Source organism: Cherax quadricarinatus, chromosome 80 (genome assembly GCF_038502225.1).
Source record: "Cherax quadricarinatus isolate ZL_2023a chromosome 80, ASM3850222v1, whole genome shotgun sequence".
NCBI classification, from domain to species: domain Eukaryota; kingdom Metazoa; phylum Arthropoda; class Malacostraca; order Decapoda; family Parastacidae; genus Cherax; species Cherax quadricarinatus.
The window spans coordinates 19611724-19633162 of NC_091371.1; the positions used below are offsets into that span (position 1 = coordinate 19611724).

A 21439-nucleotide genomic window follows, 5' to 3' on the forward strand; every position below is an offset into this window, starting at 1 on the left:
GCAGAGGTGCTCAGAATACAACAGTTTAGAAGCATATACGTATAAAGATACACAACATAACCCTCCAAACTGCCAATATCCCAGATCCCTCCTTTAAATTGCAGGCATTGTACTTCCAGCTAACCAGTTTCCCAGAATCCCTTCACAAAATATTACCCTGCTCACACTCCAACAGCTCATCAAGTCCCAAAAATCATTTGCTCACACATGCCTGCTGTATGTCCATACTCCTTTCACACAAAACCTCTTTTACCCCCTCCCTCCATCCTTTCGTACTTAATTCTGTCAATATCTCTTATTTATTATTTCGTACATTACTAGCCACTCAAGGGAGGTTCCTTGATGCTGATGAAATGCTCATGATCCAAAGAATTGGATCTGACTTCCTTTTTACTGAATTGAACCTGATTGCTTCCAGGCACTGTATGACCTCTATGGGTTTAGAACTTCCCTATTCATGTAACAATATTCATTACTAGTTTCCTACAGATTGTGATCTGATGGACAACAATCGCCTTGGTAGTACGTACTACTGTCCTGTCATGAAAATGAATGTAAGCTAGTTAAAAGATTTGCTCTATGACAGAATTAGTGTTATCTTTCTGTCTCATTAACATGTAAGATGACAGGTTTATATCTTACAAAATTTTGTTTACATTTAGTATATGGTTAGCTTCAGAGTCGTATACATTTCTTAAGGGATCTTATTCCAAAAATATTTCCATTGCCATTTAGGATGCTTGGTCTGAGACTGGGCTGCAGGGATGATCGCCAAAAACATTAACTGATGGGTGATAGAATATTAAAAGTCGTTTGTTCAAATTTTATGCTGAAACTGAATCAGTGGAGTCTATAATAAAATACCCTTCAAGGGATCTATGTTGATACTAATGAAGGGCTCAAATTACAAAAAGTTTGAGCCACCTTCCCTTTCCTCTGATCAAACCTGATGACAGGACCTTTCATTCCCCAGGTGCAGAATGTCCCTTATAGGTTTAACACTTTCCCCATGAATATACTGCAGTAATGTGAGTTGAATATTTAGAGAAGCAGAAGTGTGTAAAAGTCTATTAGATTTACCATTCATCTTGCATGTTCATGAGACAGAAAGAAAAGTACAGCAGTTGTGCCAGGGTGCAAAATATTTATCAGACTTCAGTTTCACACTTATGACAGAACATTAATGCCTCTCTGTATGATTGCTGTCTACTAAACTACTGTCTACCTGTGATGTTAATGGGTATACAGTAGGTAGTTTCTCTTAAGCAGCACTGTGTGTTATTGTGATCTACCCTTTTCCCACCTTACCTAATTCTTTACATTTTATATGAAAGCAATAGATTCATATACATTAAACAACACTTGCAGTGTTCAGCCATTTTCACCATTTATTTACATCAAAATAGAATGCTGCAGATATTGCAATCTTTGTTTATAAAGCATTGATTGTCTTGCCAAACAAGCTGAGTGTAAATTCATAATTGCAGTATCTCTGCAAAAATCAGTCTGAGCAGCACAAAAATAATATACTACAGGTATTTCATTGATGTTAAATAATACTTTGTTATATCTAAATGTAGAGTAGCCTAAGAGAGGTTGGGTAGGATTAACCTTCATTACATTAGGTCAGGAATGTAGAGGAGAAAGAGAGGGAGACAGATTTTGGGAGGCATTCAGCAAAGGTTGAGGGAGTTTTAAGCCAAGTGAAAGAGTAATTATAGGTGACCTATATTATAAAGTGGGCGGGGGGAATTATAGAGAGCATAGTAGGTAAGTTGGGAGTGTCAAGGATAAATGATATGATGAAGGGGCCTCTAATAAATTTATTAAAGAGATTAAGTAATAGTTATTATTTATTTTTAAGAAAGAGGATAAACAAGTATGAGATGTGGAGTAGTGTGTGATGACAGCACTTTGCTAGGCCATGTAACTGAATAAAGGAGTGGTAGATGCAAGTTGTAATTCATAGTTATACTTAAAAGAATTGTTAAGCTATTTCTGTCATAGGTCAGTATCTGATGACCACCTTAAAACTGTTTCATCCTTAAATGCTTAACAATCTATATTAAGTTTGTGTCAACTACATAATTGTTGTGTTGTATATATCTGTTTTCCACAGGATGATCTCAAGATTGTAGAGAACCTTGATATGCCTTCCGATGAAGCTGGATTTTTGGAAAAGCTCTGTGAAGATCGCTGCTGGGGACCATCTGTTTTATTTGTGGATGAGTATGTCTTTTAATTTCTCAGATTTATTTCACATACAGTAGACTGTCGATTAAGACGGTAGTTAGGGTCCTGAAAATGCAGTGTTAGACGAATCAATGTTAAAGAAACTGAGGAACTTATGGGAAAAATAGGGTTACGTTCCTGGAACCCACAAAAAAAGCCAAACAATTTTTTTTAGGTTTCCAGATCTTAGGAAAGTAAAAATGATAATGTAATTGGTGTTCGTTGTCATTACGTATGTTATTTCTATTGTTCAAGGCTACAAGTGCAACAGAAATAATATTTCGTACTTGAAATTGTGGTTGCTGGTGTTCGTCGATGATTGTGAAGGAGGGAGTGGAGAGGCATGCCAAGGCCCATCTGGGCTGAGATGGATGGTAGTCCAGTCAGTAAGTCATCCAGTCAAGTGAGTCAGTAGGTCAGTCAGTCAAGTCAGTACAGTCATTCAGTTTAGTGGGTCACTCATTCAAGTTAGTCAATCAAGTCATTCAGTGAATCAGTAAGTCGATCAGCAAAGTCATTCAGTAAATAAGTCAGTTTGGTCAGTAAGCCAGTGAAGTCAGTAAATCAGTCAAGTCAATAGGTCAGTCAGTCAAGTAAGTCATTCAGTAAATCAGTCAAGTCATTAGATCAGTAATTCAGGAAATCAGTTGTCATTAAATAAATCGGTCAAGTTAGTCAGTTAAGTAAGTCATTCAGTAAATCAGTCAAGTTGGTGATTCAAGTCAGTAAGCCAGTCAAGGCATTCAGTAAATGAGTCAAGTCAATAGGTGCCCCGTGGCCTGGTGGCAAAATCTCTCTTCACACGGTGAGGGTCAGGGTTCGATTCCAGGCGAAAGGGTGGAAACATTGGACATGTTTCTTTACACCTGTTGTCTATGTTCACCCACCAGTAAAATGGGTATCAGGGTGTTAGTCGACTGGTGTGGATTGCATCCTGGGACAAAAGTGACCTAATTTGCCCGAAATGCTCAGCATAGCAAGCGGCTTTTTATATAGTAGTATGTCATTGATGTCAGCTAGGCCTGTTGAGGGACTGATTACCTCATTCTCCTCCTGTTCTTCAAGATTCTCCTTTGTATGGACTGATGAAACCACTGTGTGGCGAAACGTTTCCTCAATAAAGATACCCAAGAGTTGCACGTGTCTAGTTTATCATCAGGTCAGTCAATCATTCAGTAAATCAGTCAAGTCAGTAAATCAGGTCAATCAGTCATTCAGTGAATCAATCAGGTCAGTAGGTTAGTCATAATGTCAGTAAATCAGACAACAGCCCTGGTTATTCATTGCACAAGCCCATATATTTGCTTCACTCTTTTTAATCATACGAACCAACGCTTCATTAAGGCCATAAGCTCTCACCCTGTCCACCACACAGGCACCACATTTAAGCTTATCTGATATCTCGATTTTCTTCATAATTCCAAGACTTGAACTTTTTTTACTTTATCTTGCCACTTCCTGCATCATTTGCATGCCTCCTGGGTACCATGGTTCCTTAGCAGATGCATTGTATGGTAATGAAAAGACCATAAGCCGATATACGGACAGTGCTGGGTACCTTACTGGATGCATACCAAGCACTGGTAGAGGTGGCAGGGTAGGAAACTAGGGCCTTTCCCGTAGAAGACAGTGGCTTGACCCGCAGGCAGACTGCCTACTGCTCACTACACAGAGGGGAAGATCCCCGCCGTCCATCTTGCAGCACTGAAATTTTTTCCCTACCAAGCGCTGAAATTTTTTTCCCTACTAAGGAACAGAACTGTTTAAATTGAATTTTATGAAGTAAAATGAAAATATGCCACAATTTGACAATAGGGTTATGGAGTAAACATTTTAAAGGAAACCATTTTAATCGATGGTCTATTATTTATATATGCACGTTCTCTAAGTACAGTGCATGTAAAATTCATATTAATCCTGAAAGAACTCAGAATATCAACTGACTTCCAACTTTCCAATTAGTCCAATATCCTAACTTTTCCTTCATGTCTTAGATCAAGTACTAGGTATATGATCTTGAAAGCAAGCAAGCCAGTCTTGAATTGCGTCTTGATTTTCTTTCATGCTTAATGAGGTACCATTTAGTTGGCAAATGGTGCCAGCAGATTTGGTAAAGGGACATGGAATGCAGAGCAAGTCTTTATACTGATAAATTTTGCCTACTGTTGAATTATAACCATAAAAATAATGTACTGTATCATATTTATACTATATAAGATGCAATTTTCTAAGTATATAGCCGGACTTGAGTCCTGGAAATGGGAAGTACAATGCCTGCACTCTAAAGGAGGGGTTTTGGGATATTAGCAGTTAGGAGGGATATGTTGTGTATCTTTATATGTATATGCTTCTAAACTGTTGTGTTCTGAGCACCTCTGCAAAAACAGTGATTATGTGTGAGTGAGGTGAAAGTGTTGAATGATGATGAAAGAATTTTCTTTTTGGGGATTTTCTTTCTTTTTTGGGTCACCCTGCCTCGGTGGGAGACGGCCGACTTGTTGAAAAAAAAAAATGTACCCCAAATATCGTGAACCTTACACTCTGAAGGTGTATAATCAGACATCTTAGTAAGTCCATAGGCATTGGTAAGCTATAATATACCTTGATTCTAGCCAGCATGTGTGTCCAAATGTAGGTAGATTGGCAACCACTGTGTAGAACGATATTGCCATCTTGTCATGTCGTTTCAAAATGAAAAGCTGTTAAAAATTTTGTGCTTGCAGAATTACTGGCCTTTTCTGTTCTGTAAATATATGAGAGGACAGGTATATATAACAACCAACTTCTTACTTTCAGTATACACTTACCTTTGATTTCTTGTGTGGTTTTAATGTGGTAGTACTTTATCCCTTCAATATTCAGTGGTGTGATTTTCCCATGTTTAATAGAATTCCTTTGTTTGAAGATGCTCAAGCTGTCACATATGAGTCACAGATTCATCGAGGAAAACATTTTTACATTGATTAAAACTTACTGTATAATGTGATCTATATAATTGCTGACATTCAGAATTTTCTATTCATGAATATTATGTATAATAAAAGTTTTTTTTTTTCCAACAAGTCGGCCATCTCCCACCAAAGCAGGGTGACCCAAAAAGAAAGAAAATCCCCAAAAAGAAAATACTTTCATCATCATTCAACACTTTCACCTCACTCACACATAATCACTGTTTTTGCAGAGGTGCCCAGAATACAACAGTTTAGAAGTATATACGTATAAAAATACACAGTATATCCCTCCAAACTGCCAATATCCCAAACCCCTCCTTCAGAGTGCAGGCATTGTACTTCCCATTTCCAGGACTCAAGTCCAGTTATATAAAATAACTGGTTTCCCTGAATCCCTTCAGTAAATATTGCCCTGCTCACACTCCAACAGCTCGTCAGGTCCCAAATACCATTGTCTCCATTCACTCCTATCTAACACGCTCACGCACACTTGCTGGAAGTTCAAACCCCTCGCCCACAACACCTTTACCCCCTCCCTCCAACCTCTTCGAGGACGACCGCTACCTCGCCTTTCTTCACCTGCAGATTTATACGCTCTCCATGTCATTCTACTTTGATCCATTCTCTCTAAATGACCAAACCACGTCAACAAACCCTCTTCAGCCCTCTGACTAATACTTTTATTAACTCCACACCTTCTCCTAATTTCCACACTCCGAATTTTCTGCATAATATTTACATCACACATTGCCCTTAGACAGGACATCTCCACTGTCTCCAACTGCCTCCTCGCTGCAGCATTTACAACCCAAGCTTCACACCCATATAAGAGTGTTGGTACGACTTTACTTTCATACATTCCCATCTTTGCCTCCATAGATAACATTTTTTGTCTCCACATATACCTCAATGCACCACTCACCTTTTTTCCTTCATCAATTCTATGATTAACTTCATCCTTCATAAATCCATCCACTGACACGTCAACTCCCAAATATCTGAAAAAGTTCACTTCTTCCATACTCTTCCCCAATTTGATATCCAGTTTTTATTTATCTAAGTCTTTTGATACTCTCATCACCTTACTCTTTTCTATGTTCACTTTCAACTTTCTACCTTTACACACACTCCCAAATTCGTCCACTAACCTTTGCAATTTTTCTTTAGAATCTCCCATAAGCACAGTATCATCAGCAAAAAGTAATTGTGTCACTTCCCATTTTGTATTTAATTCCCCATAATTTAATCCCACCCCTCTCATGAACACCCTAGCATTTACTTCTTTTACAACCCCATCTATAGATATATATTAAACAACCATGGTGACATTACACATCCCTGTTTAAGGCCTACTTTTACCAGGAAGTAGTCTCTTTCTCTTCTACACACCCTAACCTGAGACACACTATCTTCATAAAAACTCTTCACAGCATTTAGTAACTTACCACCTATTCCATATACTTGCAACATCTGCCACATTGCTCCCCTATCCACTCTATCATATGCCTTTTCTAAATCCATAAATGCAATAAAAACTTCCCTACCTTTATCTAAATGCTGCTCACATGTATGCTTCAATGTAAACACTTGATCTACACATCCCCTACCCACTCTAAAACCTCCTTGCTCATCCACAATTCTACATTCTGTCTTACCTCTAATTCTTTCAATAATAATGAAAGTATATTAGTATAAATATATTGACACTCAGTTCATGTAAATGGAAACATGTGCATTGTTTGAATATTCTATTTAGGCTGAGTTTTGCTCAACAAGACACATGCAACACTTGGGTATCTTTATTGGAAATCTTTCGCCTACCAGTGGCATCTTCATAAATAAAATAGAGAATAAATGGTTAATTTCAGGTGATCAGTTTCTCAGCCTTGATAGGTATCCAGTCTGTCAGCCTTGGTAAGTATAAAGTAGATGCGCTTGTATACTGGAGACAGGTGAGGTGAGGCAGTTTGAGAAGACGTCACAGGTGGGTGGAGCTCTTTAATGGAAGTAGGGCCAATGGGTTAGTGAAACATTAAAGTTGTAGAAAAATTCTCTGTACTAAGATTCCAAGATGTTACTGTGTCAGATTAATGATACACAAAACTGGCAAGTGGATGAATATGACACATGTACATTGCCTGGGTATCTTATTGTAGAAATGTTTAAACAATAAGTGGCTTTATAATTAAATAAAATAGAGAATAAATGGTGGAATATGTGACAAGGTAATTTGAGGCGATCAGTCCTGATCAGCCTAGCCTATTGGCATGACTTAATTCTGCTAGTGGGCTCCACTCACCTGTGATGTCATCTCCAGCTGCTTCACCTCACCTGTCTCCAGTACACGTTTCTATCTTTGTACATCTACTTTAGATTTATCAAGGCTAAGAGACTGATCACCTCAGATTATCGTTTCGTATCTTCCACCATTTAACCTCTTCATCGTATTGATTAAGCACTTACATTAAAGATACCCAAGTGTTACATGTGTTTCTTATACTTCTACTTGTCAGTTTTGTAAACTATTAATATAGTAATACATTTTGCTTGTTGAGGGAAATAATAAAAAATATTGAAGTGCTGCATTGCATTTGTTTCTATTTATATAAATTGTATGTTATGGAACTGCTTTATTGTAGATAAATTTCAGCTTTTTATTTAAGATAGTTACATTACAGTACTGCATTTATTGAGCTAAAAAGAAAGAATTACTGTATTAGCAGTGTGATTGGAAGTTTTATTAATCATTTATTCTACAATGTTTATTTTATTTTTCAGTTGTGATTTGATGCCACGTAATATAACTGTTGCTACCGATACCATAAATCATATAAACCTCATGCCAGTATATGGTAAGTGGAATATATTGATCAGAAAGAATAAATGGTCTCAGTAGTGTGGCTGGAACAATTCACCAAAAAAGACTCACTTAGCAGAGGAACTTTATGACGGTTCTTGCCATAGTGTCTTCTGGCCTTCTCTGTTTGTTTTTTATATTTATATTGTGACCTGACAGTGGTGCAGGATGGACCAAAGCATTGTCATAAGGTTTCTCTCCAAAGTGTGGGTTTTTGATGAGTATTGACCAGTTTTGATTTACTGCAGAACAAACTTTTTTTTTTAACATGCCAGCTGTCTCCCACTAAGGCAGCATAACTAAGAAATGCTTTTTTCTTCTTTTTACATTTAGTAATTTATACTAGCTCCTTGCTCCTGGCATTTTAGTTGCCTCTTTTATGACATACATGGCTTACGTAGAAAGGATTCTTTTCTTTTGGGTCAACCTGTCAGTTCTCCGAGCCATTTATCTACATTTATCATATATATGATAGGATAGATAGGGGAGCATTGTGGCAGATGTTGCAAGTGTATGGAATAGGTAATAAGTTCCTAAATGCTGTAAAAAGTTTTTGAGGATAGTGAGGCTCAGGTTAGGGTGTGTAAGAGAGAGAGAGAGATCACTTTCCAGTAAAAGTAGACCTTAGACATGGATGTGTAATGTCACCATGTTTTAGGTAGTAGGTTGGTAGACAGCAACTGCCCAGGGAGGTACTACCGTCCTGCCAAGTGAGTGTAAAATGGAAGCCTGTAATTGTTTTACATGATAGCAGGATTGCTAGTAAAGGAGGTTTTGTGGGCGAGGGGCTTGGACTTACAGCAAGCATGCGTAAGTGTGTTAGATAGGAGTGAATGGAGACGAATGGTATTTGGGACCTGACGAGCTGTTGGAGTGTGAGCAGGGTAATATTTAGTGAAGGGATTCAGGGAAACTGGTTACTTTTATGTAGCTGGACCTGAGTACTGGAAATGGGAAGTACAGTGCCTGTACTTTAAAGGAGGGGTTTGAGATATTGGCAGTTTGGAGGGATATGTTATATATCTTTATATATGCTTCTAAACTGTTGTATCTGGGCACCTTTGCAAAAACAGTGATTATGTATGAGTGAGGTGAAAGTGTTGAATGATTTATTTATTTATTTAATAATTTGAACATACATACAGAGGTACAAAAAAAAATACAGGTAAGAGCAGCATGCCAAAGCCACTTGTATGCATAGCATTATGGGCAGGCTTAAAATTAACTTAAGATTAACTAAGCAATGATGTAATCAGTGATAAAACATTATTGTAAACAGATAACAATAAAGCACAAATGAGTATTACAAAGACAGGCCATATGGTTGCATGCATTGCTGTACATTCAGTAGAATGGAGTATTCTGTTAGGTAGTGTATTTAAAAAAATAACAAAGTTAGATTGGGTCTTAGGTTTAACATTTATGTGATATAATTGTGAGAAACATTTAAGATAAACAATTTATAAGGTTCAGTTATTCAGTATTTATTTGGTTTTGGGTGAGTAAGTGATCTTTGAGAAGAGACTTGAATTTATAAACAGGTAGTGTTTCTTTTATATTTACAGGTAATGAATTCCAGATTTTAGGGCCTTTTATATGCATTGAGTTTTTGCATAGCGTGAGATGGACATAAGGAACATCAAAGAGTGATCTGTGCCTTGTGTTATGGTCATGTGTTCTGTTGAGGTTGGCAAGGAGATGTTTGAGGGGAGGGTTAATATCAGAGTTAAGTGTTCTATGTATGTAATAGGTGCAGTAATAAGTATGGATGTTTTGTATGGTGAGTAGGTTTAGTGTTTTGAATATTGGTGGAGTGTGCTGCCTGTAGTGGGAATTTTTTATCATTCTGACTGCAGCCTTTTGTTGAGTAATTAGTGGTCTGAGATGGTTAATTGTTGTTGAGCCCCATGCACAAATTCCATAGGTGAGATAGGGGTAAATAAGAGAGTGATATAGGGCCAGGAGGGCTGACTGTGGAACATAGTACCGTATCTTCGATAGTATGCCTACGGTCTTGGAAATTTTCTTAGAAATTTGTTGTATATGTGTATGAAATTTGAGTCTATTATCAAGGTGGATTCCTAAGAATTTTCCCTCTGTTAGCTTTGTGATAGGTGATCCGTTTATCATTATGTTAAGAGGGACATCTGTAGCTCTGTTACCAAACTGAATGAAGTAGGTTTTGTCAATGTTTAGTATAAGTTTGTTAGTCCTCATCCAGGTAGATATTTTCTGTAATTCGGTATTTACAGTATTGGCTAGCATGACTGGGCTCGGGTGAGAGAAGACGTATGTAGTGTCATCTGCAAATAGTGTGGGTTTGAGTAATTGTGAAGCATTTGGTAGGTCATTTATGTATAGGAGAAAGAGAAGAGGGCCAAGGACACTTCCCTGTGGTACACCAACTGTAATTGGTTGTGCGGAAGAGTTTGCCCCATTTGTGTACACATATTGGCTTCTGTTGCTGAGGTATAACTTGAGGTAGTTGAGGGAGTGCCCTCTTATACCATAGTATGACAATTTTATGTGGAGCAAATCATGGTCAACTGTATCAAAAGCTTTACATAAGTCAATGAAGATCCCCAGTGGGACTTATTTTTTCTCTATTGCAGTATATATATGTTCTAGCTTGTGTATAATAGCATCATTAGTATTTTTATTAGGCCTGAATCCAAATTGGCAGGGGTTGAGCATGTTTTGGGAGATGAGGTAGGAGTAGATTCGTTTATGAATTAATTTTTCGAAGATTTTTGAGAGAGGGTGTAAGTTGGATATTGGCCTATAGTTATTCAACTCTGTTTGGTCTCCTCCTTTATGGATCGGGGTGATGATGATGATGAAAGCATTTTCTTTTTGGAGACTTTCTTTCTTTTTGGGTCACCCTGCGTAGGTGGGAGATGGCCGACTTGTTGAAAAAAAAAAAATGCAAGATTTCAGGTACAACTTACACTTAGGTCATACTACACATGCATCTATAAGCATATATATATACACACCCTTCTGGGTTTTCTTCTATTTTCTTACTAGTTTTTTTTTATTTCCTCTTATCCCAAAAACTATTTGTTTCCATTCCTATCTAACATGCTCACACATGCCTACTGTATGTCCAAGCCCCTTGCACACTTTGATACATTATAAAGAAGATTCATTACTAATGCACAATATGGAGATGAAACCTAAGATGATTCTTCAGTTCATCCTGGACCATTATCAGGTTGACTTCATACATTGTCTAAAGTTTCATCTCTAATTGTGGATTAGTTGTGAATTGTTCCAGTCATAGTTACTTATTCTTCATGTTAACCCTTTGACTGTCGCAAGCCCCTTTCTGAAACTCATTTTATGTCGCAAAATTTCTGGAAAAAAAAAATTATTTTTTCTTATGAAACGATAGAGAATCTTTTCCCAATGGTAATGACACCAAAAGTATGAAATTTGGTCGAAAACTCTCGGAATTACGCTCCCACGAAGTTAGCGGTCTCAGTGACATATGTATACGCATTGGCTATTTTGTCGACTTTGAGCCCTGTTTTTGGCCAGTTCCGTTGTTCCAGTTGACCAAACTCATAGTTATTTCTTTAGAACTCCATTTTTTCTATCAGTCGAGTACAAAAAGCCACCCATTTACTGATTTGAACTGCCCAATAAAGTGGTCAAAAATTGGCAATTTGGCCAATTTCACGCAAATTAAAAAAGATGCCAATTTCAAAATAGGGTCCAGAATAAACAATGTAGACATTTTTGGCACTAAAATAACATATCCTCTGTTCATTAGTCGTCTCTCTATGTCCCTTTTATATTACTATTGCTTTCTATTTTGATTTTTTATTCATACAAAAAATACAAAATTTACTGTTACGCAGACCACTGCATTATTGTAAAAATGGTATAAATAATATCAGTGCACTAGTGAAAGAATAGTAGACTCCCCAGTTGACGTGTATTGGACGTATTGCTTACTCCTGAACCTTGGTAAAAATCGAACATTTCCGCTACTTTGAGCTCAATTTCAAGGTCGTTTTCATTGTGAAACTAATCAAAATCATCTCTATTTCTGTAATATGTTTTCCATTTTATCACATGAGACCATGAAAACGAGAATACAACGATAAATACTATACGAAAATACACCTCAAATTCAGCGTTTTAATCCAAAAAAACGGTCATTTTTTTTTTCTCATTATGCACTGCGTGCTGCAGGATTTTTTTATGTGGTGCACACTGACCACACAGACCCATTCTCTCACATGTGGGCCTACCAGCTTTCTCCTGCTTGATTTGAAGCCGCTAGAATTTACACGTATAAATCCTTCTGAAACAGTGGCACGTAAGACGTATGTATACTACTGAAACAGTCAAAGGGTTAAATTTGTGACTGAATACAGTGGGTGCAGTACTGAAAAATAATGTACACTTTTACCTATTACAGTACCATGTTTTTTTTTGTTTTTTTTTTTGGTGGGGGCATTTCATGCTTTATTCTCTGTATTTTTTTTTTTTTTCCTTTTTTTTAAATTTCCATAAAGAAATAATAAATTATCTTTTTTGGCAGGGCAAAAGCATTCTTATAGAGTACTTGTGTAAAAAAAAGAATATCATTAACTTGCTTCTCTCTTTCAATGGGGATGCACATAAATAATAAAAATAATAAAGTTATATTATTACAGTACTGTATAATCACTGGTAAGCATTAAACAGAGGTTATACAGTGCCTGGGAATGGACTGAATCAGATTTGATATAAGGAAGGATAATGTAGTTCTGATTCCTTGGATTAAGAGCCCTTCAGCATCAACCAAGATTGTTTTAAATGTTCTGTTATATTTTTTGAAAAATCTTTAGTTATGGACACTATTCCTCTTCAAGAGCCTCTTGCAAAGAGGCTCTTGATCTAAGGAATTAGACCCTTGGGTCTCCTTCCTCAGGCCAAACCTAATTACCCCCAATCCTCCCTTCCTTATCCCATCCTCCCCATCCCTCCTTTTTTTCCTTTCCTCCCCTCTCCCAACCTTCCCTTTTCCCCATCCGATTTGTAGCCTCTGGGGTTCTCCCCTCTGGCATTATGGTTTCTAGGTAGGGGGAAGTATATCGGGGTTCATCCCTCTCCGTGGGGTCCATCGAGAGTAGTGTAGTTTGCCATGGAATCTGGATTATCTGGAGGTGCCCTGCTCTCTTCCTGGAGTTCCAAGAAGCGGGCAGGGTGTCCTTCAGGTGACGGGTGTATCTCCAAAGGCTAACTGTTGGTTCTGGGAGGTGGCAGCTGGAGGAGGTATGCTTTGTAGCAGGTTTCCTACCGCCCTCTCTTATGTCCGCTGAGGTTTCTCGATAGATGTGAGGTTGCTATCCCAGAATGTTGGTTTACTGGCATGAAGGGTAGGGTATGGCACAGGTTCCACGCTGCATCTGCACTCTTGCAGTCTCAAGGTCCTCTCAGATGAGAGGGGGAACTTACGGCCTTTTCATGTCTTCTAGTGACTGTCCCTCTGCTGTCCCTCTTTTTTTTTTTTTCTTCTTTTTTCTTTAAAAATAATAAGAAAGAAGTATCGCTATCATGGAGACTTCATTCCCTGATAACCCACCCTCCTCCCAGACCCCTTTCTGTTACTGCATCCTGTTTTGACCCTGCTTTGTTATTGGACCATTCTCCAGACTCTTCCCATACCCCTGTACCTTCTGCTGGTGATGCTTTGCCACCTGCTTCAGGTGCTGAGGCTCCACCCATTTCTGCTAGTGCCTCTACTTCTTGCACGCCTTTAACTATGTGTCCAGCTTTCCCGAATACGGTGCAACAGTTTTTGGATCGCCCACCTACCTCAGGTTGGGCTGCCCACGGTACTATGCCTAAATGTTCCAGACCATTTGCTGACGACGGTTCTTCAATGTCTGCTCATTCCACCCAAAAACTACCTACGCAGTACCCACTTTCTTTATGCACCTTGTTTACAAGTATGCAGTGGACTAAATTCTTTTCCCTACAACCAACATCTCCAACTGATTATCTTTCTTACCATAGTATTGGTAAAGCTCTTTTATGACGTTGTCCAAAATATATCCTTTCACGTTCTTCAAAGCGGTGTATGCATCGTTACAGTTCAGAATGCAGAACAAGCTCATGATCTTTCCCATCTTACTTTTTTTGATAACATTCCGATCACAGTTCACAAGCATGCTACTCTCAATTCTTGCAGTGGTAAGGTAGTTTTACCGCTTACCATTGTACAGAGTGATTTTCTCCCTTGCAGTGATGATATTTTGGAGGAATTAGCCATTCAGGATCTTCCAATTCTCAAAGTGGATACATATGTCTTGCCTGCTCGCGGGCGAAGGCGCTTTCCCAGTAACATCGCCCACTTAACCTTTGACTGCCGTGAACTCCCGTCCTCCATTTATATCGCGGGCCATTACCTAGAGATCTGGAAAGTGGTCCCTACTCCCCAACAGTGTTGAAATTGTTGGCGCTTCGGACACCCCGCTAAATACTGCAGATCTGTGACGGAGTACCGATCTGCGGTGCCACGGATCATGCCAATACATCTTGCAGTCTTTCCCCCACTTGTCTCAATTGCAATGAACCTCATCCTTCCTTTTCCCGCCAATGTCAGGTCTACCTTAATGAACGAGAAATCCACCTCCAAGGAAATCTTTCTCATGTCCCTTATTCTCAAGTAGCTAGGAGACCTCCAACCTTGCCGGTCCCCCCACCTACCAGCTCCTCTGGTGTCATGTCTTCTGGGGTCACCCCCGTCTCTAATTCTTTTGCGGTTCTACCCTCTGAAACCCCCACCTCCTTACCTATTCCTACCTCTACTTCTTCTCATCTACTAGTTTCTCAGTCTGCAAGGCCTCACATGCCTGCATCTTCTTCATGCCTATCACCTGCAAAGTTGAACCTGTCTCATAAGCCCAAGTCTCTTCACATTCCTCCAGTGCTTACAATTCCCCAACAGTTTTCCTTTTCAGCCTCAGTGATCATTTCAGATTTCCCCAGCGCTTTACAAGCCATTAAACAATTTGATTCCCCTCATCCATTGGTCCTTTGTATTCAACTATGGTTGCGCCGTGTGGCTAGTAAAAACAAAGACGTCGTTTTCTGTTGGGTCCCTAGACACTTTGATGTGTAGGGCAGTGAACAGGTGGATGTTGCTGCGCAGTCAGTGGTACATGATCTTCCGGTTTACTATAGTGGTATTCTGTTAAGGGATTATTTTAGTCATCTCTGCCCGTCTTCGTGGCCGTTGGCAACAACAGTGGTCAGACATGCACCTTAACAAATTGCACTGTATTGAACCGCTTTTAGGTTTGTGGCCATCTTATCGCCGTTGCTATACTTGGGAAACTGTGCTCTCCCATCTATGCATCGGCCATACCCACCTTACCCATGGGTATCTCATGGAACGACACCCTATTTCTCTCTGTGAGGTTCGTCGGGTACCTATTTCAGTTTTTCACCTTCTTGTGGATTGTCTGGTTTACCAGCAAACTCGCAGGATTTACCTCCAGTGATGCCGCCACCCTACTGCTCCAACCTTACCTTCCCTCCTTGCGGACAGCCTTTCCTTTGACTTACAATCACTTTTTGACATTTTGTCAGCAACTGCTTTACTGTACAAACTGTGACACATAGCCCTTAGCATACCTTCCAGCATTTTTCTCCCCTTACCTCTGATCCCCTCTCCACCTAGCTGTTTAAAGCCCCGGCTCTATTTTCTGCCCCGCAGCGCTGCATGACCCTTGTCGGTTTAGCTGTTTTTTTATTATAATGATATGGCACTATTTTGTACAGACTAAAACTAGGAAAAGGGGTAATAAACTAGGATTAATAAACTGCCTAATAAAAATTGTTACATAGTTAATGTGAAGCTATTTACAGTGTTAGTTTAATGCATTGCCAGTAAAGGATGAAATTAATAAATAGATATGAAAAGAAAATTAATGAGTTTTCTCTTTTCCAGGACTGAATGTGTACAGCATGTTAAAGCATAATACAGTAGTTCTTACTGTGTCTGCCAGTCAATGTATTGAGGAGAGGATATTGCATCACCTCAATAAGCCAGATTATCATTTAATTAACTGTGCAAAATGCTACAATAAATAATACTAATGCAGTTTTCTGTCATGATAATAGTAAACAAATAATATATCAATTGTATTACACTCTGTCTTGATAAATTAAAATGTTCAAATTGCTGTTGTGTTTAGTCAGAAACATTAAACAGGCAGTTCTTGTTCTTCAAAAATTTGTATAGTATTATGAAATTTTGCTCACATGGACATTTTTAATGAAGTATGTACCTTCCACTTGGTACATACTCATCTGTAATCTCTTTAAAACAAAAATGAACACGTGTAAAAAATGAGTGCAAATAAGTCAACACATTACCTAATCAGATCACCTTATGCTCTGTTCTGGTGTGCATCTTGTGAAAGCTTTTATTGTTTTCTAACAATTTGGAGTTTATAACTTGCTAGTTATGTCTGATGAGAATAAAAGTTTTACAAATAGTGATGGTGCTATTATAAAATTCATTAGGGAGCCTGTGACATTAGAAATGAAGGCTGAAATAAAAATTTAATAGGATCTCCAATGTCCATAACATAATGTTATATTTCTGATGCTCATGTATAGTACTATATTTTAGACAAAAAATAAAAGTAGTGATCTTTTTTAGAGAGAGAGATTAGGTTCTACAGGATGTAAACCCCCAATTATTGCATAAACTTTTGTTTAATAGCAACTCACAATGTAAAATTTTCCATTAACTCTCTAAGAACATGGACTTATTGTAGTGTACTTGGATGAGGAAATTAGCGGTACATTTGTTTCACTTTGTGTAAATAAATACTCTGTATGTAGTACCAGTAGTTATTTTGAATTAAATCAGTCTACAGTATTGTTTTTTTTTTTAACCCGTAAACGGTTCAAATGTATATATACGTTTTTTCAATATTTGAAAGTATGTAAAAAAAGTAGATCTATTTTTTTTTTACATTTGAAAACATGTAAAAAAAACTTTGATCTACTTTTTTTTTGTTATGTTTGAAAATATGTAAAAAAAAAAAAAGTAGATCTACTTTTGTAGCGCCACGCATGTGAACGTTGATCTGCTTGGACAGTTTAAGGGTTAATAATTCCTAACTAGAGATAGTCAAATACACTCTACTACTGAAATCCACTTGCTTGAAATTAAATAATGCTTAATGAAACAATATTAGAGTATACATTTACAGTGGACCCTCAACCAGTGATGGCATCGATTAACGATAAATCTGACTAGCGATACATTTTAACGCAAAAATTTTGCCTCGACTAGAGCTTAAAAACCCGACCAGCGCTATTCGTTCCGTACGAGACGCGTCCACTTTGGCCTGAGCGCGCCTCACTTGTCCCATGGGTGCCAGTGTTTACAAGCCAGCCACCGCGGTCGCTTCCAAACATACAACTGGAACATTTCATATTATCACAGCCTTTGTAGTGATTGCACCTGCAAAATAAGTCACCATGGGCCCCAAGAAAGCTTCTAGTGCCAACCCTACAGCAAAAAGGGTGAGAATTACTATGGAGATGAAGAAAGAGATCATTGCTAAGTATGAAAGTGGAGTGAGTGTCTCTGAGCTGGTCAGGTTGTATAATAAACCCCAATCAACCATCGCTACTATTGTGTCCAAGAAAACGGCAATCAAGGAAGCTGTTCTTGCCAAAGATGCAACTGTGTTTTCGAAACAGAGATCGCAAGTGATAGATGTTGAGAGACTCTTATTGGTGTGGATAAACGAAAAACAGATAGCAGGAGATAGCATCTCTCAAGCGATCATATGTGAAAAGGCTAGGAAGTTGCATGACGATTTAATTAAAAAAATGCCTGCAACTAGTGGTGAAATGAGTGAATTTAAGGCCAGCAAAGGTTGGTTTGAGAGATTAAGAAGCGTAGTGGCATAGTGTGATAAGGCATGGTGAGGCTGCCAGTTCGGACCACAAAGCGGCTGAAAAATATGTGCAGGAATTCAAGGAGTACACAGACAGTGAAGGACTGAAACCTGAACAAGTTTTTAATTGTGACGAAACAGGCCTGTTTTGGAAGAAAATGCCAAGCAGGACGTACATTACTCAGGAGGAAAAGGCACTCCCAGGACATAAGCCTATGAAAGACAGGCTTACTCTGTTGATGTGTGCCAATGCTAGTCGTGATTGCAAAGTGAAGCCTTTATTGGTGTATCACTCTGAAACTCCCAGAGTGTTCAGGAAAAACAATGTCGTCAAGGCTAATTTGTGTGTGCTGTGGAGGGCAAACAGTAAGGCATGGGTCACTAGGGACTTTTTCTATGACTGGTTACACTATGCATTTGCCCCCAATGTGAAAAATTACCTAATTGAAAAGAAATTAGACCTTAAGTGCTTCCTGGTATTAGACAATGCTCCTGGTCATCCTTCAGACTTGGCAGAGCGACTTTCTAGGGACATGAGCTTCATTAAGGTGAAGTTTTTGCCTCCTAATACCACTCCTCTCCTGCAGCCCATGGACCAGCAGGTCATTTCCAACTTCAAGAAACTGTACACAAAAGCTATGTTTGAAAGGTGCTTTGTAGTGACCTCAGAAACTCATTTTATCATCCTCAATTGTGTAAACATTATAGGTAAGGCTTGGGAGGAAGTGACTAAGAGGACCTTGAACTCTGCTTGGAAAAAACTGTGGCCAGAATGTGTAGACAAAAGGGATTTTGAAGGGTTTGAGGCTAACCCTGAGAATCCTATGCCAGTTGAAGAATCCATTGTGGCATTGGGGAAGTCCTTGGGGTTGGAGGTTAGTGGGGAGGATGTGGAAGAGCTGGTGGAGGAGGACAATGAAGAACTAACCACTGATGAGCTGCTAGATCATCTTGAACAGCAAGAAGGCAGACCTGAGGAAACTGCTTCGGAGGAGGGGATAGAGAAATTGAAGAAGCTGCCTACTTCTAAGATTAAGGAAATGTGTGCAAAGTGGCTTGAAGTGCAAACCTTTTTTGATGAAAATCACCCTGACACAGCTACTGCAAGCCGTGTTAGCAACCTGTACACTGACAATGTTGTGAAACACTAGGAAAGTCATAAAGGAACGAGAGGTACAGGTATCTATGGACAGATATGTTGTGCGACAGAAGTCCAGTGACTCTGAAGCTGGTCCTAGTGGCATTAAAAGAACAAGGGAAGTAACCCCAGAAAAAGACTTGCTACCTCAAGTGCTAATGGAAGGGGATTCCCCTTCTAAACACTAACAAGATCAACGGTCTCCCCTCCTCCCATCCCATCAATCATCACCAGATCTTCAATAAAGGTAAGTGTCATGTAACTGTGCATGTCTTCTTCAGTTTGTGTGTATTAAAATTAATATTTCATGTGGTAAAAATTTTATTTTTCAATACTTTGGGGTGTCTTGCACGGATTAATTTGATTTCCATTATTTCTTACGGGGAAAATTAACTTGACTAACGATTTTTTCGATTAACAATGAGCTCTCAGGAATGGATTAATATCGCTGGTTGAGGGTCCACTGTATTTGGTTAAGATTTTTAGAAGGGCTGTACATGTTTATATAATTTTTCTTAGCAAATTAATTACTAAATATGCCATTTAAAATGTATTGGTGCATGAGAAGCACTGATTCATTAGACAGTTCTTTTTATAGTTTTATGGAAACTTTTAATGCATATGATTATGTATTTTTTCCAATGAACTGGCCATATCCCACCTAAGCAGGGTGGTCTAAAAAGAAAAAACGAGTTTTTCTTTTTAAATTTGGTAATTTGTACAGAAGGGGTTACCAGCCCCTTGCTCCCATATGATTATATTTTTTTTGGTTATTAACACATCGGCCATTTCCCACTTAGGCAGGGTGACCAAAAAAAGAAAGAAAAAACTTTCATCATCATTCAACACTTTCACTATCACTCATACATAATCACTGTCTTTGCAGAGGCGCTCAGATATGACAATTTAGACATCCTTCCAAATGGCCAATATCCTAAACCCTTCCTGTAATGTGCAGGCATTGTACTTCCCATTTCCAGGGCTCAAGTCCGGCTAACCGGTTTCCCTGAATTCCTTCACAAAATATTACTCTACTCACACTCCAACAGCTCGTCAGGTCCCAAAAACCATTGGTCTCCATTCACTCCTATCTAACACACTCACGCACGCTTGCTGGAAGTCCAAGCTCCTCACCCACAAAACTTCCTTTACCCCCTCCCTCCAACCTTTTCAGGGACGACCCCTATCCTGCTTTCCTTCCCCAACGGATTTATATGCTCTCCAAGTCATTCTACTTTGTTCCATTCTCTCTAAATGACCAGTCCACCTCAACAGCTCCTCTTCAGCCCTCTAACCAATACTTTTAGTAACTCCACACCAAATTTCCACACTACAAATTCTCTGCATAAGATTTACACCACACATTGCCCTTAGACAGGACATCTCTACTGCCTCCAGTTGCCTCCTCACTGCAGCATTTACAACCCATGCTTCACACCCATATAAGAGTGTTGGTACCACTATACTCTCGTATATTCCCTTCTTTGCCTCCATGGATAATGTTTTTCGTCTCCACAGATAGCTCAACGCACCACTCGCTTTTTTTTTCTTCATCAATTTTATGGTTTACCTCATCCTTCATAAACCCATCTGCTGACAAGTCAACTGCCAAATATCTGAAAACATTCACTTCTTCCATACTCCCTCCCTCCAAAGTGATATCCAATTTTTCTTTATCTAAATTGTTTGATACCCTCATCACCTTATTCTTATCTATATCACTTTCAACTTTCTGCCTTCACACACCCTCCCAAGCTTGTTCACTGACCTTTGCAACTTTTCTTTAGAATCCCTCAAAAGCACAATATCATCACAAAATGTAACTGTGTCAACTCCCATTTTTTATTTGATTCCCCATAATTTAATCCCACCCCTCTCCCCAACACCCTAGCATTTACTTTTGTTACAACCCCATCTATGAATATGTTGAACAACCATGGTGACATAACACATCCCTGCCTAAGACCTACTTTTACTGGGAAGTAATCTTCCTCTCTCCTATACACCCTAACCTGAGCCTCACTATCCTCATAAAAACTATAGTATTTAGTAACTTGCTACCTATTCCATACACTTGCAACATCTGTCACACTGCTCCCCTATCCACTCTTATCATATGCTTTTTTAAATCCATAAATGCAATGAAAACTTTATCTAAATACTGTTCACATATATGCTTCAATGTAAACACCTGATCTACACATCCCCTACCCATTCTAAAGCCTCCTTGCTCAACTGCAATCCTGATCTCTGTCTTACCTCTAATTCTTTCTTTCTACCATACACTTTACCTGGTATACTCAGTAAACTTCTTTCTTTCAACAAACCGGCCGTATCC

At 38.8% G+C, this 21439-nt stretch overlaps 1 protein-coding gene across 1 annotated transcript in view; it reads left to right on the plus strand.

Annotated features, from left to right (window-relative positions):
- Positions 1-16930, plus strand: part of mRpL4 (mitochondrial ribosomal protein L4) — a 42752-nt gene extending 25822 nt beyond the window's left edge. Inside the window, exons 6-8 of the mRNA XM_070102222.1 lie at positions 2120-2229; positions 7962-8035; positions 15992-16930. Coding sequence (XP_069958323.1) covers positions 2120-2229; positions 7962-8035; positions 15992-16134 — 327 coding nt within the window. The 3' untranslated portion in view covers positions 16135-16930. The remainder of the gene's footprint in view (positions 1-2119; positions 2230-7961; positions 8036-15991) is intronic.
- The last annotated feature ends 4509 nt before the right edge of the window (positions 16931-21439 follow it).